The sequence below is a fragment of the Myotis lucifugus genome, unplaced genomic scaffold, assembly GCF_000147115.1.
Source record: "Myotis lucifugus unplaced genomic scaffold, Myoluc2.0 scaffold_246, whole genome shotgun sequence".
NCBI classification, from domain to species: Eukaryota; Metazoa; Chordata; class Mammalia; order Chiroptera; family Vespertilionidae; genus Myotis; species Myotis lucifugus.
In genome coordinates this window covers 1,507,491-1,530,395 of record NW_005871294.1, presented here as the reverse complement: position 1 = coordinate 1,530,395, position 22,905 = coordinate 1,507,491, and the positions used below count along the sequence as shown (strand labels likewise).

Below are 22,905 nucleotides of genomic sequence, written 5' to 3'. Positions count from 1 at the left end.
AGCCATGAAGCGAGGAGGAAGGAAACCTTCTACTATAGCAACTGCAAAGAGCCAGGCATTGAAGGACTTATGAAGATTGTGAAGGGAGGCTTACCCAGACCACACACAGTTTGAGAAAAGCAATCCCTATTATGACCCATCCAGCAAAAACAAGCACCACAAATGGTCCATGGTGGATGAACAGTTTGCTTGGATGATGAAGTATTTCATTCCCCTGGCTGAGCTCAAAACCCATCACCAAGCTCACAAAGCCATTGGGGGCCCTTTGAAAAATATGGTGCCCTGCCCAGTCAGTGTGGCCCAGTGGTTGAGTGTCAACCTATAAACCAGGAGGTCAGGGTTCGATTCCCCGTCAGGGCACATGCCAAGTTGTGGGCTCGATCCCCAGTGTGGGGCATGCAGGAGGCAGCCAATCAATGATTCTCCCTCATCACTGATGTTTCTATCTCTTCCCTCCCTCTCCTTTCCTCTCTGAAATCAACTGTATTTAAATACACACACACACACACACACACACAGCTCTTCACTCTCCTGGCTCTCTCAAGTTCCACCCCTGATCCAAGAGGAGCTTAATTTTTATTTTGAGCCTGGATGAAAAGGAAACAAGTTAACTGAGATACTTGCTGGAATAGGCAAAGTATTACTCCAAACAAATGAAGCTTTTAGGAGGTGTGAGGAGGCTTGCTTGTTATGTTCAGATGAACATAACACAGGTGGGTTTTCTGTACTTTTCAATAAAACATTAATATTAAAAAAAACACACACACACCTAAGTTTATAGGTTAAGGCATGGATGCAAAGAATCTCTTGTGCTTTAGAGAACACATCTACCAATTTTGGCCTTAGAAAAAAAGGAGACCTTAAGGACAGAGCAATAGGAGCTAACCAGCTAAACCTCGAAGACTTGAATCTTACAGGGACTTTAAGTATAATCTAGTCCAAGGCCCTAGTTTTAAATGTGAGAAACCAAAGCTGGGAGGGAAAAGTGGCTTGCTAGAGAGAATTCTTGCTGAGGTTCGAGTTTGGCAGAAAAGACTAGGATTGATGAATGCTGCACCACACAAGTATCTGGCCCTATCAAGTTCATGCTTGTTTAATCCTCAATCTGGGGGGGGGTACATATTTTAGCTCCATTTAACACAGTGGTTCTCAACTTTCTGGCCCTTTAAATACAGTTCCTCATGTTGTGACCCAACAATAAAATTATTTTCGTTGCTACTTCATAACTGTAATGTTGCTACTGTTATGAATCGTAATGTAAATATCTGATATGCAGGATGGTCTTAGGCGATCCCTGTGAAAGGGTCGTTCGACCGCCAAAGGGGTGGTGACCCACAGGTTGAGAACCGCTGATTTAACAGCTGATGAATTGAGACCAGAGAGGATAAATGACCTGTGTCACACAGCTAACATGGAACAGAGCTGAGCCTCATATACAAGCCTAAGTCCTTTTTATTTCCTATGTTACCTTTAGATGGAAAAAATAATTATGAGGCAGGACACAGAAGTAAGTGGGACTTAGCAGTGATATCAATCCTTCATAAATATGATGTCAGTGCCTGAGAACATCTGGGAAAAGTCAAGGAGAGGACTTCAATAAAGGGCAAAACCTAGTTTAAATTACTAAATGAAGCAACCCCTTAAACCTCCATATCCCAGCTGCCTTCTAAAAATTTAGGAAGTTGAAATAAATGGTCTCAAAATAAATTTGCAAGATAGAACAGGCAAAAGGAATTGAGTAGTGAGTGACCCAGAATCCTAGAGGTCTAAACTCCTTTCCCACTTCCCTGCCCTGACCATTCCCTTCCCTGAGGTTTGGGTAGAGAGCAGCTGCGACAGGGGAACTCTCAGGCATTTGAATATGTCACTGATTTTATGAGTCATTTGACAACTGCCTGTATAATGCTCATCTACTGGCCCCTCCCTGAGTCAGAAGCATGAGAACCCTAATCATTAGGAGACTCTAAAACCCAAAGCCCATTCTCTGGTAGTAGAGTTTGACTGTTTGCTTTAAAAAAAAAAAAAGTTAACAGATTAAAATATAAATATCTGATTACTCCAATTCAGAGTCCAATGGACTTTGAGAGGCCTTTTCTCCAGCTCTGACTTAAGATCTGTTCTCCATGCTCTCATAGAAAGCATTCACTTGCTCAGTTTCAGGTTCCAGTTCAGCTCTGGCTGTCACATTGTATCTACTTACTTTTACAGCAACAGAACTCAATAAATTTGCCTTCTTAGCTAGAGTTAAAGTAACCATCCATATTCAACAGCTTTATTTTAATAAAACTGCTGCCTTGCCTGGCTATGATGGGACCAAGATAAAAGAGGATACTCCCTAATGGAGGAAATACTACAACCTGGCATCACAAATGTGATTTACATGTTTTTGGTCAATGATAAATCTGAATTACATAAGCAAAGAAAAGTAATTTTTTCTGGTAATAATGTCAACAATAGCCCACCTGGGAGAGGGGATGGCATGGGGCCTATCTACCTCAATACCTCACATCCTTTTTCTGGCCCCTCCAAGCCATTATTTACATTTGTTCTTCTAAAAGAGCTATTATTCAAGGTCACTGAGTAGCCTGGCTGAACAAAGAATGTAGGGGTGGTCACTCACTCTTCCAAATTTTCCTTCATTACATCTCACATATTATTACACTGTCTGTGGTACTATACACACGCTCACTAAGAAACCATTGTAGCATCTTATTTGTGAAAGAGAGTGAGGTCAAATGTGGTCTCTATGGATTGAAATTTTCTCTCTCCAGAGAGGTTATTGTTAGGGTGGGCTTGTGTGTGTGTGTGTGTGTGTGTGTGTGTGTGTGTGTTATTTTGTCCCAATAAACTCAATAATCAAAATAATTATATCCCCAAGCAGATCAACATTTAATCAAGAAACATCAGATTTCCCTTTACCTTTAGTTCTGTTACCCAAATTTCATCCCACTGTTCTATCCAAATTCGTTCTAAGGCAGGGGTGGGCAACCCCTGGCACACGTGCCAAACATGGCACGCCAGTAACTCTTGCTGGCACTCGAAACCCTCTCTTATAATCTTCCATTTACAATTTTTTTCTTAATATCGACTTTTTTATTTTTCAGATAAATTCAGTGTAGGTGCATCTTAGATAAATAATTTTACATAACAAGTTATCTTAAAGACCATAGACATGGATTGACGAGAGAGGGGAAGAGCAATTTCTATGCCTCTGCCTTAACTCTCCCTGCCTTTCTAGATCCGACCAGTGTTTTGGTTTCATCCACATACGCTTGTGAATCTTTGTTCTCAGTGATGAATTTGGTTAAGTCTCGTAATAGGAGTAGCCTGACGGATGAAAGTAGTAGCTCGTGCATATCTCTGAAGGTCACGAAATATAAACCTGATGTAAAATCTCTGTCATCAGTGATGCAGCAGCAAAAGTCCCACTGATAATATCAAATGGAGTCATAAAGTTTTCTGTCGGACTATCAGTGTACATGTATACATTAAAAAATAAATGTATTTTTCATCATCATATACTGTGTTTTTGTCGCTCGAATGAATTTTATTATTTCTTTAAGGTTCTTCACATACCTCACCTTAAGAGATATAAAGTAGGCGTAACATGTTCTGAAAAAATTAGGGTTGGCACGCAGAAGAATTTTGAGTCAGAGATTTTGCTGGTTTTGGCACGCACTCACAAAAAGGTTGCCCACCCCTGTTCTAAGGGGAAAATGACGCTATGGGGTTCTATGCAACTTTTTCATTAAACAACTATCTTTTCATGTATCAGAAATTACTTTGTGACTGTTAGCTAAACTGTTAGTTTCAACTACCTAGGAGAGATGCCTCAAACAAATGAACTTTATTTTCAAACAGATTCAAGCAGGTCAGCAAGAAGACTTGCTCACTGAACTGTGATGAACATATGGCTGAGTATTTCCTCACCATCCAGGAGCACCTGATACTAGAAGAAAGCCCCATCCCTCCACCCACTCACCTAGCCTGTTTGCTCAGAGTGAAGGAGAACTTAGGAGATAGACTTCCTGAGAAGGCAGTATTTGGGTGGTGTGGGATAGAAAAATATGAAAGGGACAGAAGAATCTAAGCCTCTCCATGAAGAAGGGAAAGAGAAAGAATATTACAGAACAGATTAAGATCAGAGAACAAATACAGCATAGGAAATATAATCAGTAATATTGTAATAACTGATGGTGCCAGCTGAGTACTGGAAATATCAGGGGGAACACTGTAAAGTATATGATTGTCTAAACACTATGCTGTATGCCTGAAAGTAATACAAAATAATATTGGAAGTAAACTGCAATTGAAAAAAAAATTTTAATTAAAAAAGATCAGAGAACTAAACCAATCAATGCCTTCAGGATATACAAAAGACCCCTCCAGCTGGTCTGAAGAAAGGGCACCTCGTGCCTCCGGGAGGGAGGATAAGTATAAGGAACAGAAACATACTGGTATTATCTGCCCTCTACTTCCATACCCTGCATTAGATCAGTCTGAACATGGCTTTGCTCCCATTAGAGTTGATGTGGGTCCTGGAGATAGTGGTCAGGCCTATCCCGGCCACCCTCGCCCAACCAGAGAACACATCCATGACAAACCCAAATTCCTAATTCTTGACCTATTTTGAGTCACCCCACATTTTGTCACTCAAGAATAGAACAAAATTTGTTTTAAAAAAAAAAAAGCCTGTATTTTTAATTTAAGAAATAAGTAAAAGTTCACAGGCAATCCAGAACAGGTGCCAGGAGTCTGCTCTAAACAATCACCATACTTGCTGCAGAAGTTCAGGTTCCACACAATCACTTGGGCCAGTGCTTCCTGAGATGCTCTTTCAGCTGAGGAATGGAAGGCAGCAGCTGCTGGCACTCATGACAACGCAGGGGCAGCTTCAAGAGCTCTGGCATACCATCTCGGACAGTCACTCTGCCAGCCTCTTGTATCATCTTGATCACAGCTGCAAGCAAGGAAAAAAAGTTCAGAGCCCAGATACTCTGGAAAGCCAATACAAAGAAAAAAAAATGTGACCCCAAATAAATATATGCCAGGTATCTTGTAAATTTGAGGTTAGACTCATTGCTGGGGAAAGGGGCTTGATCAAATTCTCTATCTGAGCAACCTATTTTGGATATTACATTCCGTTGAGATACATTCTAAGCAATCCCTGTTACTATGTCAGAGCCTTATACAGTGCTTACCACTGATTGACCCTTGGTCGATGGCAGCTGTCACTGTTAATCCCCCAGCATACTGAAGTTCCACAGAATATACACTGGGAAATGTTCCTCTGCACACACGCCCTTCCCCTGTTAATTAACTACTCCTAACACAAGGTAGACCCATGTTCCTGCTCGGCAGAAGAGACATAGAACTGTTCAGAGCTTTCATATCTATGATCTCCAATAATTCTCAGAACAATTTTAAGTACCCTGGTATTATAATAAAACACCTTTCTGACCCCGATATAACAGCTTTCTAGGTCCCCAAAGATGGCTGCTCACAGCAAAGTGACAATCCCACTACAATTCAAATAATCCAGTTTCTTTTAGTGGGGCCCTCTTTATAGGGAATATAAAGTTAAATAGGGGTTTTTGAGACCAGATTGTTATTTAGGGAAATAACTGAGTCAAGTATAAGAACAGCTGAGAAAATGAAACAATTGTGAAAACCAAAGAATACTGTTTACCTTGAGATTCTAGGAAGTATTCTGTATTAAAAGAATTCCAATGTTTTTTGTTTTTAAGGCACGGAGAATCAAAATCCTGGCTGATCACATGAAGGTGTACATGGCTAGTTGAGAGAGGGGGAGGGAAATAGACGATTAAATCCATGAAAGACTATGGTTAAATTAAAAGGACAAAGAGTAAAAGTATGGGTATGTAAAATATTGACTGTTTCCATTTAATTCAATTCATTCATTCACTTAAGAATATTTGCCCTAACCGGTTTGGCTCAGTGGATAGAGTGTCAGCCTACGGACTGAAAGGTCCCAGGTTCGATTCCGGCCAGGGGCATGTACCTTGGTTGCAGGCACATACCCAGTAGGGAGTGTGCAAGAGGCAGCTGATCGATGTTTTTCTCCCATCGATGTTTCTAACTCTCTATCCCTCTCCCTTCCTCTCTGTAAAAAAATCAATAAAATATATTTTTTTAAGAATATTTAATGCTCATTATCTACCTACTAGGACCACACACTGTTCTAGCACTGGGAATTTAGCAGTGAACAAAATGGGAAAGACCTCTGTCCTTACAGAAATTATATTATCATGAGGGGAGACAAATAAAGTATAAGTAAACCAATAAACAAGAAGATTCAAATAACATTGCTTAGAAAATAATAAAACAGAGAAATGTGATAGAGAGTGCCAAGGGGGTAGAGGCTGCCTCTTTAACTAGCTTAGGGTGTTCAGGGAAGGTCTCTCCCAGGCAGTGATTGAGCTGAGAAAGCAGTCAGGTAAGCTAAGAATTTTGGGGGAAAGAGTATTTCAGAGAGCGGGGAGGCTAAGTGCAAAAGGCCCTGAGATGAGAAAGAGCTTAGTACAACCAAGGAACAGAAAGGTAATATGGCCAGGCCCTAACTGGTTTGGCTCAATGGATAGAACGTCGGCCTGTGGACTCAAGGGTCCCAGGTTCGATTCCGGTCAAGGGCATGTACCTTGGTTGCAGGCACATACCCAGTAGGGAGTGTGCAAGAGGCAGCTGATCGATGTTTCTCTCTCATCGATGTTTCTAACTCTCTATCCCTTTCCCTTCCTTTCTGTAAAAAATCAATAAAATATTTTTTTTTTTTTTTTAAAAAAGAACTGTATACAGCCCTGGACAGGTAGCTCAGTTGGTTAGAGTGTCATCCCGATACACCAAGGTTGCAGGTTCAATCCCCAGTGAGAACACATAAAAAATCGACCAATGAAAGCATAAATAAGTGAAACAACAAATCAATGTTTCTTTCTTTCTCTCTCTCTCCCCCACTTCCCTTCTCTAAAATCAATTTTTTAAATAAGAACTGTATACAAATACTGTGCTATTGTGAGTAAAAGTATTTCTTACAAGGGTATGGAGTAGCAATTCTGAAACTATTTTATATGTACAAAGTTGACCCTTAAACAATACAGGGGTTAGAGGTGCTGAGCTCCATGCAGTTGAAAATCTGTAACTTTTTTTTTTTTAACTGATTTCAGAGAGGAAGGGAGAGGAAAAGATAGATAGAAATATCAATGATGAGAGAGAATCACTGATCGGCTGCCTCCTGCATGCCCCCCACTGGGGATCAAGCACACAACCGGGGCATGTGTCCTGACTGGGAATCAAACCTTAACCTCCTGGTTCATAGGTCGATGCTCAACCACTGAGGTATACCAGCTGGGCAAAAATGTTTAACTTCTGACTCCCCAAAAGACTAACTACTACTAGCCTACTGCTAAACAGAAGACTTACCAATAACATAAATAGTCAATTGACATATATTTTGTATGCTCTATGTATTATATACAGTATTCTTACAATGAAGTCAGCTAGAAAAATGTTAAGAAAATCATAAGGAAAATACGTTTACAGTACTGCACGTATTTATTTTTTAGAAATACGCATATAAGTGGACCAGCACAATTCAAACCCGTGTTGTTCAAGGGTCAACTGTACTAGGATTGAACAAGTAAGTAAATTTAGTGTAGCTAATGAGAGCCAAATTTCTCACTGTTGGAGAAAGAAGTTACAATAACGGAAATAAGAAGACAAGAATGAACCTTGTGGGGTTGGACTGGAATGAGAGGTATCACTATGAATTATGGTTTTCATATACACATACAGGTAAATAAATAGAGAGGTATGTGTTACCAGTGCAGGTTAGGATTCATGCATTTATTTCCTAGCTCTATCTACTGAGAGGATCTAGGAGCAAAAACACCCTAGGATCAACATTACAGAAATCTAGTACCCAAGTCTTGGTTTATAAATATCCAATAAAAGGAACAAGGGCTCTTGGCAGAAGTGGCTCATTCCAGGGCTATAATGAGCCTGGAACATCTTATTCCAGAAAATAAGTGCTCAAAACATGTTGGAGGTATGTCAAAGTGCTACAGGGGCCAGCCAAAAGGAGCGTCCAATGATCAAAGCTGGAATGACTTGAGCAACAAAATAAATAATGATAGACTGAGTTAAAACTTATAGAATAAAATAAATATCCATGAATCTGTACTGATAATTGAATAAATATATAATTGGGGCAGGGATTGGGGGGGCGCTCTTCCACATGGAAGAAATCTAATTAATAAATTAGAAGGGCCCTAGCCGGTTGCTCAGGTGTTAGAGTGCCAGTCCTTGGACTGAAGGGTCTCGTGTTCGATTCCAGTCAAGGGCAGTACCTCAGTTGCAGGCTCCATCCCCGGCCCTGGTCAGGGCACATGTGGGAGGCAACCAATCGATGTGTCTCTCTCACATAGATGTTTCTCTCTCTGTGTCTCTCCCCCTCCCTTCCACTCTCTTTAAAAATCAATAGAAAAATATTCTTGGGTGAGTATTAATAAAACACAAAAAATAAATTAGAAGGAATGAGGGAAACATAAAGTCACCATTAGGTAAACAACATAGTAATAACTATTGCAGGCCAGATCCACCAATAGAGACGCTAAAAGTACTAGGCAAAAGTTTGAACAGAAATAGGATAGTAGCATAGTCTCAAAATATTGAATAGTAACTTTGAGTAGAGAAACCTGGCAGACACCACCTTAACAAAGTAATCAAGGTTAACATCATGAGTAATAAACCATCTTGACATCATGCACTCCTTGATATGAGGCACTGAAATGGACACATCACTTCTGTGGCATGTTGGCAAAAAAAGAAAAAAGGATAATCTCAATCTAATTATGAAAAATCACCAGACAAACCCAAACTGAGAGATATCCTATAAGATAACTAGCCAGTACTCATCAAAAGTGTCAAGGTCATGAAAACCAGAAAAGGCCATAACCGGTTTGGCTCAGTGGATAGAGCGTCGGCCTGCGGACTCAAGGATCCCAGATTCGATTCTGGTCAAGGGCATGTACCTTGGTTGTGGGCACATACCCCATAGGGGGTGTGCAGGAGGCAGCTGATCGATGTTTCTCTCTCATCGATGTTTCTAACTCTCTATTCCTCTCCCTTCCTCTCTAAAAAATCAATAAAATATATTAAAAAAAGAAAACCAGAAAAGGAAGAGGAAGTATCACAGATTAGGGGAGACTAAGGAAAGATAATAAATTCAATTGCAGGATCTTGGATCAAATCCTGGAGCAGAAAAGGATTTAAGAAAAATGGGTGAAATTCAAATAAGGTCTACAGTTTAATTAGTGGTGATGTTATGAAAGATTTTTGTCCTGCTTCACACTTTCTTTTTTTATATTTTCTAAATTTAAAATATATTAATTTTACAATAGACAAAATTATTGTTACCTTTTCCTTTCTATAAACTTTATTCAAAATTATGTCATAAAGAGTGGTCATAAAAGGATATGTAAGTGGCAACTTTACTTACTGCTCACTTTTTCCCACCCACACCTGCCACAGCTCTTGCTTTTAGAATTCTCCTTAGCACAACGGTATTCATTATATGAAAAAGGCACGGACACCATGGTTACTATGTGAAAAGGGCTCTTTAATCATTAGCTGTTAGTCATAGGCTCTGAAGCATTAGGGAAATAGGACTATGGGTGACATGCAAGAATCTCAAAATCATTATGCTGACCAAAGAAAGCCAGAATGAAAAAGAATACACATTACATGGTTCCATTTACATGAGAACAGACAAAACCAATTATGCTGAAAGAAATTATAACAATGCTTGCGGAGGATTAACTGTAAAGAGCACAAAGGTGCTTCCTGGGATGAGATGATAGAAATGTTCTGTATCTTGATCAGAGTGATAGTTGCATGGCATGTACATGTCAAAACTAATCAAACTATAAATCTTATTATGCATTTTATTCTAGATACGTTATGCGTCCTTTTAAAAGAAAGAGTATTGATGGGGAGAAATATGTGGCACAAAAATTTCATTAGGTTAAAGTAGCCAGTAATCTAAGTCATAATTACTCATCCAAAAAAAAAAACGTGAAAAATAATGGGTGTTTATTAAAAATAGCCTTAAGATATTCTAGCCGGCTTGGCTCAGTGGACAGAGCGTCAGCCTGAGGACTCAAGGGTCCCAGGTTCGATTCCGGTCGAGGGCATGTACCTTGGTTGCGGGCACATACCAGTAGGGAGTGTGCAGGAGGCAGCTGATCGGTGTTTCTCTCTCATCCATGTTTCTAATTCTCTATCCCTCTCCCTTCTTCTCTTTAAAAAATCAATAAAATATATTTTTTTAAAAAAAGATTCTGATACATGGTACAACACGGATGAACTTTGAAAAATTACCTTAAGTGAAATAAGCCAGTCACAAAAAGACAGATCCTATATAATTCCACTTATATGAGGTACCTAAAGTAGTTAAATTCATAGAGACAGAAAGTAAATGGGGATTTTGAGGGGTTGAGGGAGGAAGGAAGATGGTAGTGTGGGAAGAAAGTTCTAGAAATAGATAGTGGTGATGGTTGCACAATGTAAATGTACTTAATGCCATTAAACTGGACACTTGAAAATGGTTAAAGTGGTAAATTTTATGCTATATATATTTTATTGAACAAAAAAAAGCAATAAAATAACTCAAAAAACCCAAGATAAAACTCTGAAATCCATTACTCTGCTTATCTCGTTTAGGTGTAAAGACCTGTGGAGCACTGCCTTGGATGCATTCTTTGAAAAGAATCAATCATTCCTTTCTCAATCCTTCTGGGTATGAGCCAAAAGAAAACCAGCTCTGCACTTTTCTCTCATTTTATCTTACATCTTAGATCTACTAAGCTGTTAGGACAGAAGTCAGTGATGTTTGTGTCCTTCAGAGCAATGGTCCTTAATCACTTAGGAGTTTCTGAACAGTCACTGACTACAATTCTTTAATTCTTCATCCCGGTGTAATAAAGCTACTTCATCTAGTTCATAAATTAGGTCCTCAGAGGTTTACACTTTGAGAGGAACAAAAAAAAAAGTATGTAATTGAATTACAAGCAGAAGTAGGAACTCAAGGCTTACAGAAAAGTCAGACAGAACAAGTTTCAGCTCACCTGCCTTGGAAACCCCCCTGGGCCTTGCAGCTATCAGCACACTCAGCAGACCCAGGCTGCATCCATCTCCACCTACACATAATCAGAATGCACCAGCACTCCCCACAGGGCTTACCTCATGCTGGGAATGGCGTGGTAGCCCAATCGGAAGCGGAGTTTGCTGGGCCCAGCAGCATCTGCAATCACCTTTTCCCCCACAGCATGCATATGTTTGAGGAGCTCAAGATGTTCCCTGGTCACAGCCTTCAGACTGGAAATTGAGGCCCATGGTAAGACCAGCCAGTGGTGACGAGCCTTGGGGTATTTATCCTTAATCACCACCACCTGCTCATCTTTGTAAACCTAGAAGAGGGGCAAAGGAGAAGGAAACAGACATTTTCCATGCATCTTCTGTGCCAGGTGCTGTTATATTCATTAACTCACTTAATCCCACTACAATCGTCTGTAAAAGTTTTTAGTATCCCAATTTTGACAGATGAAAGCACAGAGACTCAGATAAGCTGAGTGTCTTATGCAAAGTCACAGTTACAAAGCAGGAAACTAGGATTGCAACCCAACTTCAGTCTGTGTTTTAATCACTACACTACACAGAAGATGCACAGTATGAAGTACAGTAGTTGCTAAGGATCTGATGTGAGATCCATCCAGGCATCAATTAAATGCTCCCTTCTCCACTCTACCACAGCAGACCATATGACATCTGCCCGTGTGTTCCAAGACACCCTATCAGATCTGGCCCCTTGTCATCCCAGTAGATAATTTAAGAACTCAAAGGCCCCTCCTAGGGTGATACCGGACTATTAATCCCAGGATAAGCCAGTAACCACAGTCGTTATTATCTGATGCTCCCTTGAAAGGGACCACAGTGAGGTTAACTCAACTTCCCTTAATAGTATGCAGAAGTTTAAGAGGAACAAGGCAGAGGGGATATTCATTTGAAGAACTTAGTTTCTCTCCAAAGAATTTCAGGTGCTAACTTATTGGCAATGGGAAAAGCTACATGTTCTCACAAATAGCCCAATAAAACAAATCTCATTTGAAACACTGATCGCCTTTGATTTCATTTATAGTTATAAACTCTGCCGATTATTTCAATGCCAAAATTTTATTCTGACCTGCATTTTGGGATCCTGCATAGAAATCTTCAAGCCTTGACTCCAGTGGCCCAATGATTCCTAAAACAATAAAGAGCAATGAAAATCTCAAATGCCAAAAAAAAAAAAAAAATTAGTTAACACTGAATGTCAGCAAAATCCAACCAAACTTGGAAGTAAAGTTAATTTTTAAGAATTAAACTATATCCCCTTTATATCAATCTTTTGCCTTTGTAATCATAAGCTATCCCCATTTCCTCCCTATATCCAGAGCTACATGTCTAGACAGAGGCTGGAAATGCCAGAGTATGAACCACATCTTTGTCCTCTCCCACTCCATCTAAGCCTGACTAGGTCTCCACTTTGACATCAGGATGTGAATCACATGATCTATGAAAAGTGTTCCAATGCTACCTTCTAGAAATACAAATGACTGACACACATTTTAGTAGCTCAGTGTTAAGTATATTCCATTATCGCCCTACCTTCAAGTGGCTTACCTCAGGACTGCAAGAGAAAAGCACATAAAGGGACATTCACCCAAGTGACTGGTGACACAAACAAGTGACTCTTTCATCTTGGTTAATAGCCCCTATCATGGTTAATAACCCCTCACGTGTGCCTGGCTTTAGAGTGTACAAAACATTTAAGCCGTCATTATATCATTTAATCTCCACATCATCTATCAAGCAAAATACCCTCACCTTTTTGGTAGACTCATCTGTCCCCTTGTTTGGGGGCACAGAGCGTTGGCTAGGGTCACTCCCAGGTACCAGTCCTGTACTGGGCTCAGCTTCCTGGGCAGCATCCCTTTCTAAGGAATCGCTGTTGCCTGACCTCTTTCTCTTCCTGTGTGTTTCCAGGCCAGGGCTCTTTGCCTCTTCCTCAAACTCTACAATATATGGATAAAGTTCATTCACAATGTGGAGAACCTGGCCAGGCTGCAGCTTCACCTCTTGGTCCTTCCCAATTATGACTGAGTCAATGCTGCTGGGATTGACCCCTACCTATGAAATAATCAGAAGGTAATTACAAAAAAGCAACAATCCCATCACTAATATAGTCACTGTTATGTTAACCACTTACTATGTGCCAGGAACTATGCTTAATGTTCACTTATATTACTCCATCACTTCCACACATGACAGAGAAGACTTACTGGCTGGCACTGACACTCTAAAGTCAACAGCATAAGAAAATCGTCAAGTATAAAATGGAAATTCAAGTCACAAACAGACATACCTGCTTTACCTTGACATATCCTTTGTTACACTCTGCTTTCAACTGCACTGAAAGAGATTGAAAAAAGTCAAACCCAAATGCCATGAAGAACCAGGCACTTGCTCCTATTCTCTCTACAGGACAATGAAGCCTCATGAAGGCAACTTGACATGGGTTTCCTCAAAGGCCTATGAGCAAAACTGCCCATTATACAGGTGACTGGGGCTCCAAATCCTTCCATAAAATGTCCAACAGGTCATCATAAATTAAAATTTGATTTTCTTCACTCAGAGAATATTAGGGTGATGGGACTATCTGTTTATTCTCTGATATTTGTGGAATCAAACACTTAAAAATAAAAAAAGTCCAACAGTGTACATACTCCCTTAGCTACTGTTAATATCCCTCAGAGGCAGCTTCACTAAGTCCCCACAAGTCTCCCTATTCCAGAGCCCTTGGCCACCTGGGATCACAGACTCTGCAATCAGGGAAGGGGACCCACTTCTCTTACAAGCTCTTCACTCAAGATTAAATCAGGCTCCCGCTATTACATAAAACTATCAGATGCCTTTACCAGAGAAAGGGGCAAATGATACATTCCTGGAAAACAGAAGTTCAGCTGGCCTTGGGTAGGAGGAGTGTAGAGAATAGTCTAGAACAGCGGTTCTCAACCTGTGGGTCGCGACCCCTTTTGGCAGTCGAACGACCCTTTCACAGGGATCGCCTAAGACCATCCTGCATATCAGATATTTACATTACGATTCATAACAGTAGCAACATTACAGTTATGAAGTAGCAACGAAAATAATTTTATGGTTGGGTCACAACATGAAAAACTGTATTTAAAGGGCCAGAGGTTGAGAACCACTGGTCTAGAAAGAGGAACAGTCAGCACAATCTGAGCATGTGTGGGAAGAAGTAACATTTATCTCTCATGCTCAGGTAAGTGAGACAGGGAACAAAGAGGAGAGACACCACAGCTGCTCTCCAGAGAGGACAGGCAGAGGACAGGCGGACACACACCTATTGTGACCAGGGGGACAGAGAGTGAGAAGCAGCATCTGCTTCTGTATCTCGGGCCTAGCCAGGTCAAGCATGACTTTTTTTCACCCATTTAGATTAACTCATGTGGCAAAACCAATAATCAGTGCTGCAACTCCAAGCCTCGGGAAACCCTGCTATGGGGAACGTATTGCATGGGAGGCCTGGTAGCAATGAGCATGTCCAGAAGTTTACGGGCAAAAAAATGAGGTATATGGTAAGGCTTTTTCCTAAGGACTTTCATTTCATTAAATCCCAGGGATGATACTTCAAGAGCTAGATACTATCATCTTATAAAGATACCACCCTCTGGGAAAGATAGAGGTGGGGAGGTAGATGGGGGAGATTAACTGGGAAACTTATACACATATATGCATAACCTATGGACACAGACAATGGTGTGGTGAATGCCTGGGAAGGGTGGGTGCTGGGTAGAGGGGGTCAGTGAAGAAAAAAACAAAGGGGACATCTGTAATACTTTCAACAATAAAGATAAATTTTTTTTTTTTAATATATTTTATTGATTTTTTACAGAGAGGAAGGGAGAGAGATAGAGAGTTAGAAACATCGATGAGAGAGAAACATCGACCAGCTGCCTCCTGCACATCTCCTACTGGGGATGTGCCCGCAACCCAGGTATATGCCCTTGACCGGAATCGAACCTGGGACCTTTCAGTCCGCAGGCCGACGCTCTATCCACTGAGCCAAACTGGTTTTGGCAATAAAGATAAATTTTTAAAATAAATTTAAAAAGCACCCTCTGTATGAGGCAATATGTAAAGGATGGAACCATCCCATCACTTCTCAGACACAGTTTCAGCCTGGAGATCCTAGAATTCAACTGTCTCACTCCCAGCTCGGACCCTTCCTAGACAAAGCAGGGTACAGAACTCCACCACCAATAGTAACAGGAAGGACCCGTCTGTTGCCAACACTGAATAGTTACTGCTTTCGGAGGGTGGAATCAGGAGTGAATGGGGCCTGGTGTTGGCTAAAAGAGCCCTGTTCCTGAGTTTTGTTTATGGCAGACGAAAGGTTTTCCATCATGACCACCCAGAAAATGCGTACCTTTGGTTATCACTACTCTAAGGAACCGAGCATGGTGCTCTCCACATTCTTGTGACCAGTTAGTTACCTTGCTGTCGAGAACATTTCTTATCAGTGATCTTGGTCTCTGGGCCACGCCCAACCACCACTGCTTCCAAATGTGGAAGTTTGATTCGCTGGTGCCGGTTGTCCTGTCTCACCAACCAGCACACCCGCATCATTACTCTGAGAGACAAAACAGAAGAGAATCATGGAAAAACTAGCACAAGTCCTCCAGAGCCACACCCCAGATACCACACATGCCATATACCATCTGTTCATCTTGAGGCAAGTGACTTCACCTCCCCAGCCTCAATTTCCTCACATGTAAAATGTGATAATGACAGGATTCATAAAGCTGTTGTGAGAATTAACTAAGAAAATGTGGGTCAAGTATTCACCTCTGTGCCTGAATCATACCAAGCAATCAAATATTTGTTATATTTATTGATATACTTTATGTGCTGGTCATTAGGCAACAGGTTGAGGATCAAAGAATGATTAAACATTGTCCTTATTCTTCTGGGGCCTGGAGTACAGTGGGACAGATAGACTCATATACCATTTATTAAAATATAATGTGATAAGCATTGTAAGAAGGAAGTAACCAAATAAGGCATTAGCTCAGGCAAAGGAATGACTGACTCTTGCAGAGAGTATCAAAAAAGACTTTATGTATAATGGGTTTTAAAGGACCGAAAAGGAGTTTGCCTGGCAGAAAACTAAGAACATAAAAACAGAAGATATTCTTCAGTCTACAGGCACTTTTTGTGTATTTGAAGGTTTCCCTTCTTTAACTGTCATTAACATACTGATGTTAGAATGATGTTTTGCTGCCATCTGCCAGAAGACTGTCATAATAAATTGCAAACATGCAATTTCCAAAGTATGACTGCAGCACCTTTGTGCAATACACAACCTGCACAATAGTGGAGGTGCTGGCATTCTTTTGAAAAACAACCCTTAAGACCATGTAGAGTTTCAGCAGAAGAAAAAGAGACAAGAAATTCTGCCTGAGCAAAGGCAGAACAAAGGGGATGGAGAGGAAGAACAGCCAGAAGAAATCATGAAGGTAGACTTAATTACTGACTGCATTTGGGGAATGACAAAGGAGGAAAGGGAGATAACCAGGATTCCTAATTTGGAAATATCCATTAACCAAAAGGAAGAATATACAAAGAGACATAATTTGGGGATAAGCAGTAGGTAAAGAAGAGATGATTTAAGATTAAAACACAATTAGATTAAGTTGCCTATGAAAGATCCAAGGGTCAAGGTGGGATGGATGGATACAGATGATAATTAAATCTCCTTGTATATAGACTGCATCACTGTCCATCCATTCAGAAAATTTGGAGGAAGGCTCTTTGGAGATCATTGCCCTGGGTTAGGCCTGGTCTTCAGCATACTTTTCTTCTATAGCCCCTGGTGTTCAGCATGCTTTTATCAAGTGCATACTATGTGCTAGGCATTTGCTAAATATCTTACTTATATCATCTCATTTAATCTTCACAACAACTCTCATTGCAAGGAAGCAAAAATTTAAGGCTTAGAGAAGATAAGTAATGTGTTCAAGTCATACAGCCAATGTGTGCCAGAGACAGGATTTGAATTAATTCCAAAGAACAGGCTCTTTTTTTAAAATATATTTTTTATTGATTTCAGAGAGGGAGAGAGATAGATAGAAACATCAATGATGAGAGAGAATCACTGATCGGCTGCCTTATGCACACCCCCTACTGGGGATCGAGCTCACAACCCGGGTATATGCCCTTGACCGGAATCAAACCAGGGACCCTTCCGTTCACATGCCAACACTCTATCCACTGAGCCAAACCATCTAGGGCTAAAGAACAGGTTCTTAATCTGCACCATATACCTTTTGTCTTCACTTATTTGATCATTCAGTCAAAATTACTGCATGCCCACTATGTTCCTTGTGCCAAACTAGTGCTGGGAGTAAAGACATAATACATTTCACTTGCATTGTATGATACAGGTATAATACATCATACCTGCCGTCACAAAGATAGGGCACAAAGGTGAAGTTCCCAACCCAGAGTTGGAGAAAGGTGTCAAGAAAGGTTTCCTATAGGAGTTGAGCCTACAATGAGTCCTATATATATAAAAACCTGGTTAATTAGGTGAAAGGGAAGAGCCTAACTAAGTGAGGAGAAGTGGAGAAAGAGCCTGGCTGGTGTGGCTTGGTGGTTGAGCTTCGACCTATGAACCAGGTCACAGTTCGATTCCTGGTCAGAGCACATGCCCAAGTTTTGGGTTCAATCCCCAGTAGGGGGCATGCATGAGGCAGATCAAGGATTCTCTCTCATCATTGTTTCTATCTCTCTCTACCTTCCTCTCTGAAATCAATAAAAAGATATTTTTTTTAAAAAAAGAAAGAAATCTGGGAGAAGACTCCAATAAAAGTGAACAGCAAGGGCAAGTGCACAAAGGAACAGCACTGTACATATGAAGAAGCAGTTCAGTGTTGCTGCAACCCAAAGTATGAGGCAGAAAAGAGGCTGAAGATTCAAGCAGGTCCAAATGAAGCAGGGCCCTGGATGACTGGCTGAGAAGCTCATATTTTAGAAGTTCCAATGAATTTTGCAATTCAGTAAACAATAAGTATGTGCTGAAAGAGCAAACAGATGAAAGAACAGAAAGCTCTTTAAAGATTATTAAGCAGGTCTTTGACACAGATTTGTTTTCAAAGATCATTTGGGGGAGGAGGTAGGTAGTGTGGACAAAAGATATGTGGAGAACAGAACTAGAGGCAGGGAAACCAGTTAGAAGCCCATTGTACTTCAGGTGAGAGATGATGAGGCCTGAAGTAGGACAATGGAGAGATAGAGTAGAGAGTACAGACTTGAGAAACATTTAGGGGGTAAAATCATTAGGATTTAGTGATGGGTGTGATAAAGTAAGTTCAGGGAAGATGCCGAGTTCAGTTTTGGGCCTCTGAATTTGAACTGCCTGTGGGAGTTGCAGGCAGAGCTGTCCAGCAGGGTAGTCAGAAGTGAGGGTGAAACTCAGAAAAGAGTCTAATATGACAACTTCTATTTGAAAGCATGTAGGGAGTTAAAACCAAGCCAGTTGATGTGTTCACTCAGGCATTAGGTACAGAATGAAAAGAACAGCCTGGCCAGCATGGCTCAAGTGGTTGAGTGTCGACCTATGAACCAGGGAGGTCATGGTTCGACTCCCAGTCAGGGCACATGCCTAGGTTGGGGGCTCGATCCCCAGTAGGGAGCATGCAGTAGGCAGCCGATCAATGATTCTCTCTCATTACTTATGTTTCTATCTCTCTCCATCTCTCCTTTTCTCTCTGAAATCAATAAAAATATTTTTTTTAAAAGTACAGCGGGCCAAAGTGGCAAGCATTGGAAATACCCAACGTTTTGGGTGGAGGAAAAAAGACTATCCACAGGAGAAATGACTGGTGAGAGAGGAACATGGAGAAACAGCTAGAATATAAGCTCCTTAAGGAAAGGCACATTGTTTTGCTCATCTCTATATCACAATAAATGTTCACTGAATAAACCAACTGAGTGTATTATGGGAGTGAGCCCTAGCCAGTTTAGCATCAGCCTGTGGACTGAAGGGTCCCAGGTTCAATTCCAGTCAAGGGCATGTACCTAGGTTGCAAGCTCGATCCCTGGCCCTGGTCAGGACGCGTGTGGGAGGCAACCAATCAGTGTGTCTCTCTCACATCAAGGTTTCACTCTCTCTCTCTGTCCCCCTCTCTTCCACTCTCTCTAAAAAATCAATGGAGCCCTGACCGGTTTGGCTCAGTGGATATGGCGTCGGCCTGCGGACTGAAGGGTCCCAGGTTCGATTCCGGTCAAGGGCATGTACCTTGGTTGCGGGCATATCCCTAGTGGGGGGTGTGCAGGAGGCAGCTGATCGATGTTTCTCTCTCATAGATGTTTCTAACTCTCTATCCCTCTCCCTTCTTCTCTGAAAAAAATCAATAAAATATATTTTAAAAAATCAATGGAAAAATATCCTCGGGTGAGGATTAACAAAAATAAAAATGGGAGTGAGAGGTATCAAGTCTCAAAAGCAGCAAGGGAATCAAGTGATGATTTTTAAATGACTATCTGGTTTGAGGAACAATCACTGGTGACCTTAGGGTAAGATTTCAGGGAATAATAGGTCTGAAAGCAGACTGCAGAAGGGAATGGGAGTTGAGAAAATGGAGACAGAATTTAGAATACCCTTTAAAACAGTTTGGATAAGAAGGGGGAAGAGTCACTGGATGACAGCTAAAGGAAGATGATCACCAAGAACTTTTTTCTTTCTGGCTTGCATAGTGGAAGTGGGGATAAGAGATGGCCAGGGTCCTGAGAAACCTGACCTTGTTTATACATGACTGGGACAGGGGCAGAAAGGACAAATGAAAACAAGCTCTCATAGGTGAGAGTATGAAAGATCAGGAACACAGGTAAAGGGATTTGCTTTGATCAGAGGATACAGCTCATCCTCATCCTCTGAGGCTTAAGATCAACATGAGTATAAATCTAAATGGTTTTGTAAACAGGAAAGCAAAAGCAGAAATGTGAGGAAAGGCACTTCTGATGACCTCAATTTTCTCCATAAAATAGTAGATAACAACAGAGTGAGGTGCTCGGGCACTTGACGAACAGTTGAACAAAATCAGCATGGAATAGTGGGCAACATCCAGGCCTCTAAAGTCCAAATGCTGGAGTTCAAATCGTGGCGCCACAACCTCCTCACTGTGTGACTTGAGGTCAGTTATTTGACGTCAGCCTTTATTTCTTCGGCTGTAAAACAGTATTAATAACTGCTCTACACTACACGGGCTAAATGAGTTAGTATGTAAAGATCCGTGTCTGGCCAAAAGTAAGCATTATCACTCTTGTTAATAGTACGGGCAGGATGGAAGCAGGAGCTCAGGGCCATCGACAGCAGACCGTGCAGCTAACGTGAAAAGGCACCAATCTGCACTGTCTCCCCCCATGGAGAGGCCTGTCCCGTGTTCTAACGATCCCCAATACGTCAAATGCCCAGAAGGCCCCAAACCTGGGCCACATTATTCCCAATGAAATTAGACCCCCGCTGTGTGGAACGGCCATCGCTGGTCCGCGTGGGAATAGCCTTGCTTCTGGCCTTCCCACCGGCCTGTTGAGGACGCTGTGAAAGGCCCTCGAGCTTTCAGGGAGCGTTTGCGAAGGAAACAATGTCCTACCTGACAGCCCACGGGCTGGACAGTGCCCACGCTCTAATAGTTTCTCTGCTTGTGTTGCGACCAAGCTAGGTAAGGGTGTCAGGGGCACAGGTGAACGGACGCCAAGTGGGCGGAGACCAACGTGAGCGCCGCCAAACACGGTCCAAGGGGGCCGGAGGGAGTCGAGAGCCCCGGAGCCCGAGGAAGGAGCAACGCCGGCCGGGAAAGAAGCCGTGAGAGCGTTTTTCAAGGCACGTCACTCAAAAACAGAAGCGAGCCGGCTTGAGGTCCACGCCCACGGCTTCCATCACGGACAACACAGGAGGTAGGCCCAAACTGCCTTACCTCAAACAGCCGGGACGGATGAGTTCGCGGTACTCCTTTGACACGCTACTTCCGGCGCTGTGGGATGACGTCACCAAACTGGCGAGCAACGATGTTCGTCACCAGTGCCTGCCATCAGATTGGCTGAGTGTCTCGCCTAACGCCCGCCCCTATTGGTCCCTCAGGGGGGCGTGGTCCAAGCGTGGTTCCTGGGAGTTCCCCAGCGTCTCTCCCCCGAGAGCCGCTCCCGGGCCACCGCCAGCGCCTGAGTCGGGAGACGTCGGGCTGCTAACCCTGTGGCCGTTTCCAGGCAGCGTGCGCCTCTGGACACTCCCTTCATAAGGAGAAACTCACAACCTTTATTAAGGCTAAATATTCAAATAAAATGTTTTAAATTTTTCATGAGGAACTTGAGCATGTTTCTGTGAATATTACCTTTTTGACATTAGGTTTCATGATTAAATAGATATATAATTTCTGATTTAAATTTTTTTTCATTTTTTAAATTTTATTTATTTAATTCTTCATTGTTGAAAGTATTACATGTCATTTTTCCCCCCATTGACCTCTCCCAGTCTGCTCCTCCACCCCGCCTCCCCAGCACAGGTCCTCAACCCCCTATTGTCTGTGCCCACCTTCCCCTGCCTTCCCTCTGAGGTTTGAGCATCTGATCGATGCTTCTATGTCTCTGGATCTATTTTTGTTCATCAATTTATGTTGTTCATTATATTCCACAAATGAGTGCGATCATGTGATATTTATCTTTCTCCGAATGGCTTATTTCACTTAGCATAATGCTCTCCAGGTCCATCCATCCTTTTGCAAATGGTAGGAGTTCTTTTTTACAGGAATGTAGTATTCCATTGCATAGATGTGCCACAGGTTGTTTTTTTTAATATTTTATTGATTTTTTTTACAGAGAGGAAGGGAGAGGGACAGAGAGCTAGAAACATCGATGAGAGAGAAACATCAGTCAGCTGCCTCCTGCACACCCACCACTGGGGTTGTGCCTGCAACCAAGGTACATGCCCTTGACCGGAATCAAACCCAGGACCCTTCAGTCCGCAGGCCAGTGCTCTATCCACTGAGCCAAACCGGTCAGGGCCACAGGTTTTTAATCCACTCATCTGCTGATGGGCACTTAGGCTGTTTCCAAATCTTAGCTATTGTAAATTGTGCTGCTATGAACATAGAGATGCATATATTCTTTCTGATTGGTGTTTCTGATTTCTTGGGATATATTCCTAGAAGTGGGATTACTGGGTCAAATGGAAGTTCCATTTTTAATTTTTTGAGGAAACTTCATACTCTTTTCCACAGTGGCTGCACCAGTCTGCCTTCCCACCAGCAGTGTACAAGGGTTCCTTTTTAAAATATATATATTTTTATTGATTTCCAAAAGAAAGGGAGAGTGGAGAGATAGAAACATCAATGATGAGAATCATAGATTGGCTGCCTCCTGCACACCCCCTACTGGGAATCGAGCCCACAACCTGGGCATGTGCCCTTGACTGGAATCAAACCCAGGACCCTTCAGTCCGTAGGCCGACATTCTATCCACTGAGCCAAACCAGCTAGGGCCCTTTTTCTCCACATCCTCGCCAGCACTTGTCATTTGTTGATTTTGATGATAGCCATTCTGACTGATTAAAAATTGTTAATAATCTTTTCAAATTCTTGATAGTCGTATCTATAATTGGTACACCAGTAGAGTTCCACATCATAGTGTAAACATGCTAATGTATCAACTATAACCTATAATTTAAAAGCTTCCATCTATAATTTACACATTATTGTTTTCAACTCCTGC

General features: G+C 41.7%; 2 protein-coding genes, 1 non-coding gene and 1 pseudogene across 6 annotated transcripts in view; 2 read left to right on the top strand and 2 right to left on the bottom strand.

Moving 5' to 3' along the window:
- Nucleotides 1-351, top strand: part of LOC111827911 — a 1,391-nt pseudogene extending 1,040 nt beyond the window's left edge.
- A 3,958-nt stretch (nucleotides 352-4,309) lies between these two features.
- Nucleotides 4,310-21,253, bottom strand: APTX (aprataxin). Of its 4 annotated transcripts, none has more exons than XM_006098785.3 (8): nucleotides 21,117-21,245; nucleotides 15,633-15,769; nucleotides 13,478-13,524; nucleotides 12,940-13,242; nucleotides 12,257-12,316; nucleotides 11,257-11,483; nucleotides 5,690-5,793; nucleotides 4,549-4,960 (listed from the first exon to the last, which is right to left on the bottom strand). In XM_006098785.3, the coding sequence occupies exons 2-8, from the start codon at nucleotides 15,763-15,765 to the stop codon at nucleotides 4,806-4,808; spliced, it is 1,029 nt and encodes a 342-aa protein (XP_006098847.1). In that variant the 5' UTR covers nucleotides 15,766-15,769; nucleotides 21,117-21,245; the 3' UTR covers nucleotides 4,549-4,805. The 4 variants fall into 4 exon arrangements, with proteins under 4 accessions (XP_023618251.1, XP_006098847.1, XP_006098848.1 ...); XM_006098786.3 differs by lacking the exon at nucleotides 21,117-21,245 and adding an exon at nucleotides 20,793-21,108; XM_023762483.1 differs by lacking the exon at nucleotides 5,690-5,793 and having other exon boundaries at nucleotides 4,310-4,960; nucleotides 21,117-21,253.
- Nucleotides 13,670-13,807, top strand: LOC111827916. Its single transcript, XR_002831666.1, has one exon. It is a non-coding gene; the product is annotated as a small nucleolar RNA SNORA79 (small nucleolar RNA).
- Nucleotides 21,254-21,364: 111 nt separating the features above from the next.
- Nucleotides 21,365-22,905, bottom strand: part of LOC111827910 — a 16,596-nt gene continuing 15,055 nt past the window's right edge. Inside the window, exon 4 of the mRNA XM_023762475.1 lies at nucleotides 21,365-21,429. Within this exon, the coding sequence (XP_023618243.1) occupies nucleotides 21,384-21,429 (46 nt within the window). The 3' untranslated portion in view covers nucleotides 21,365-21,383. The remainder of the gene's footprint in view (nucleotides 21,430-22,905) is intronic.

Excerpts from the sequence above, each read along its gene's own strand:
- APTX (XM_006098785.3), bottom strand. The coding sequence starts at position 15,765 with ATGATGCGGGTGTGCTGGTTGGTGAGACAGGACAACCGGCACCAGCGA. Across the intron at positions 12,317-12,939 it reads CAGATGAGTCTACCAAAAAG|GAATCATTGGGCCACTGGAG; the intron begins GTGAGGGTATTT and ends TTATTGTTTTAG. Across the intron at positions 4,961-5,689 it reads ATACTTCCTAGAATCTCAAG|CTGTGATCAAGATGATACAA; the intron begins GTAAACAGTATT and ends CCTTGCTTGCAG.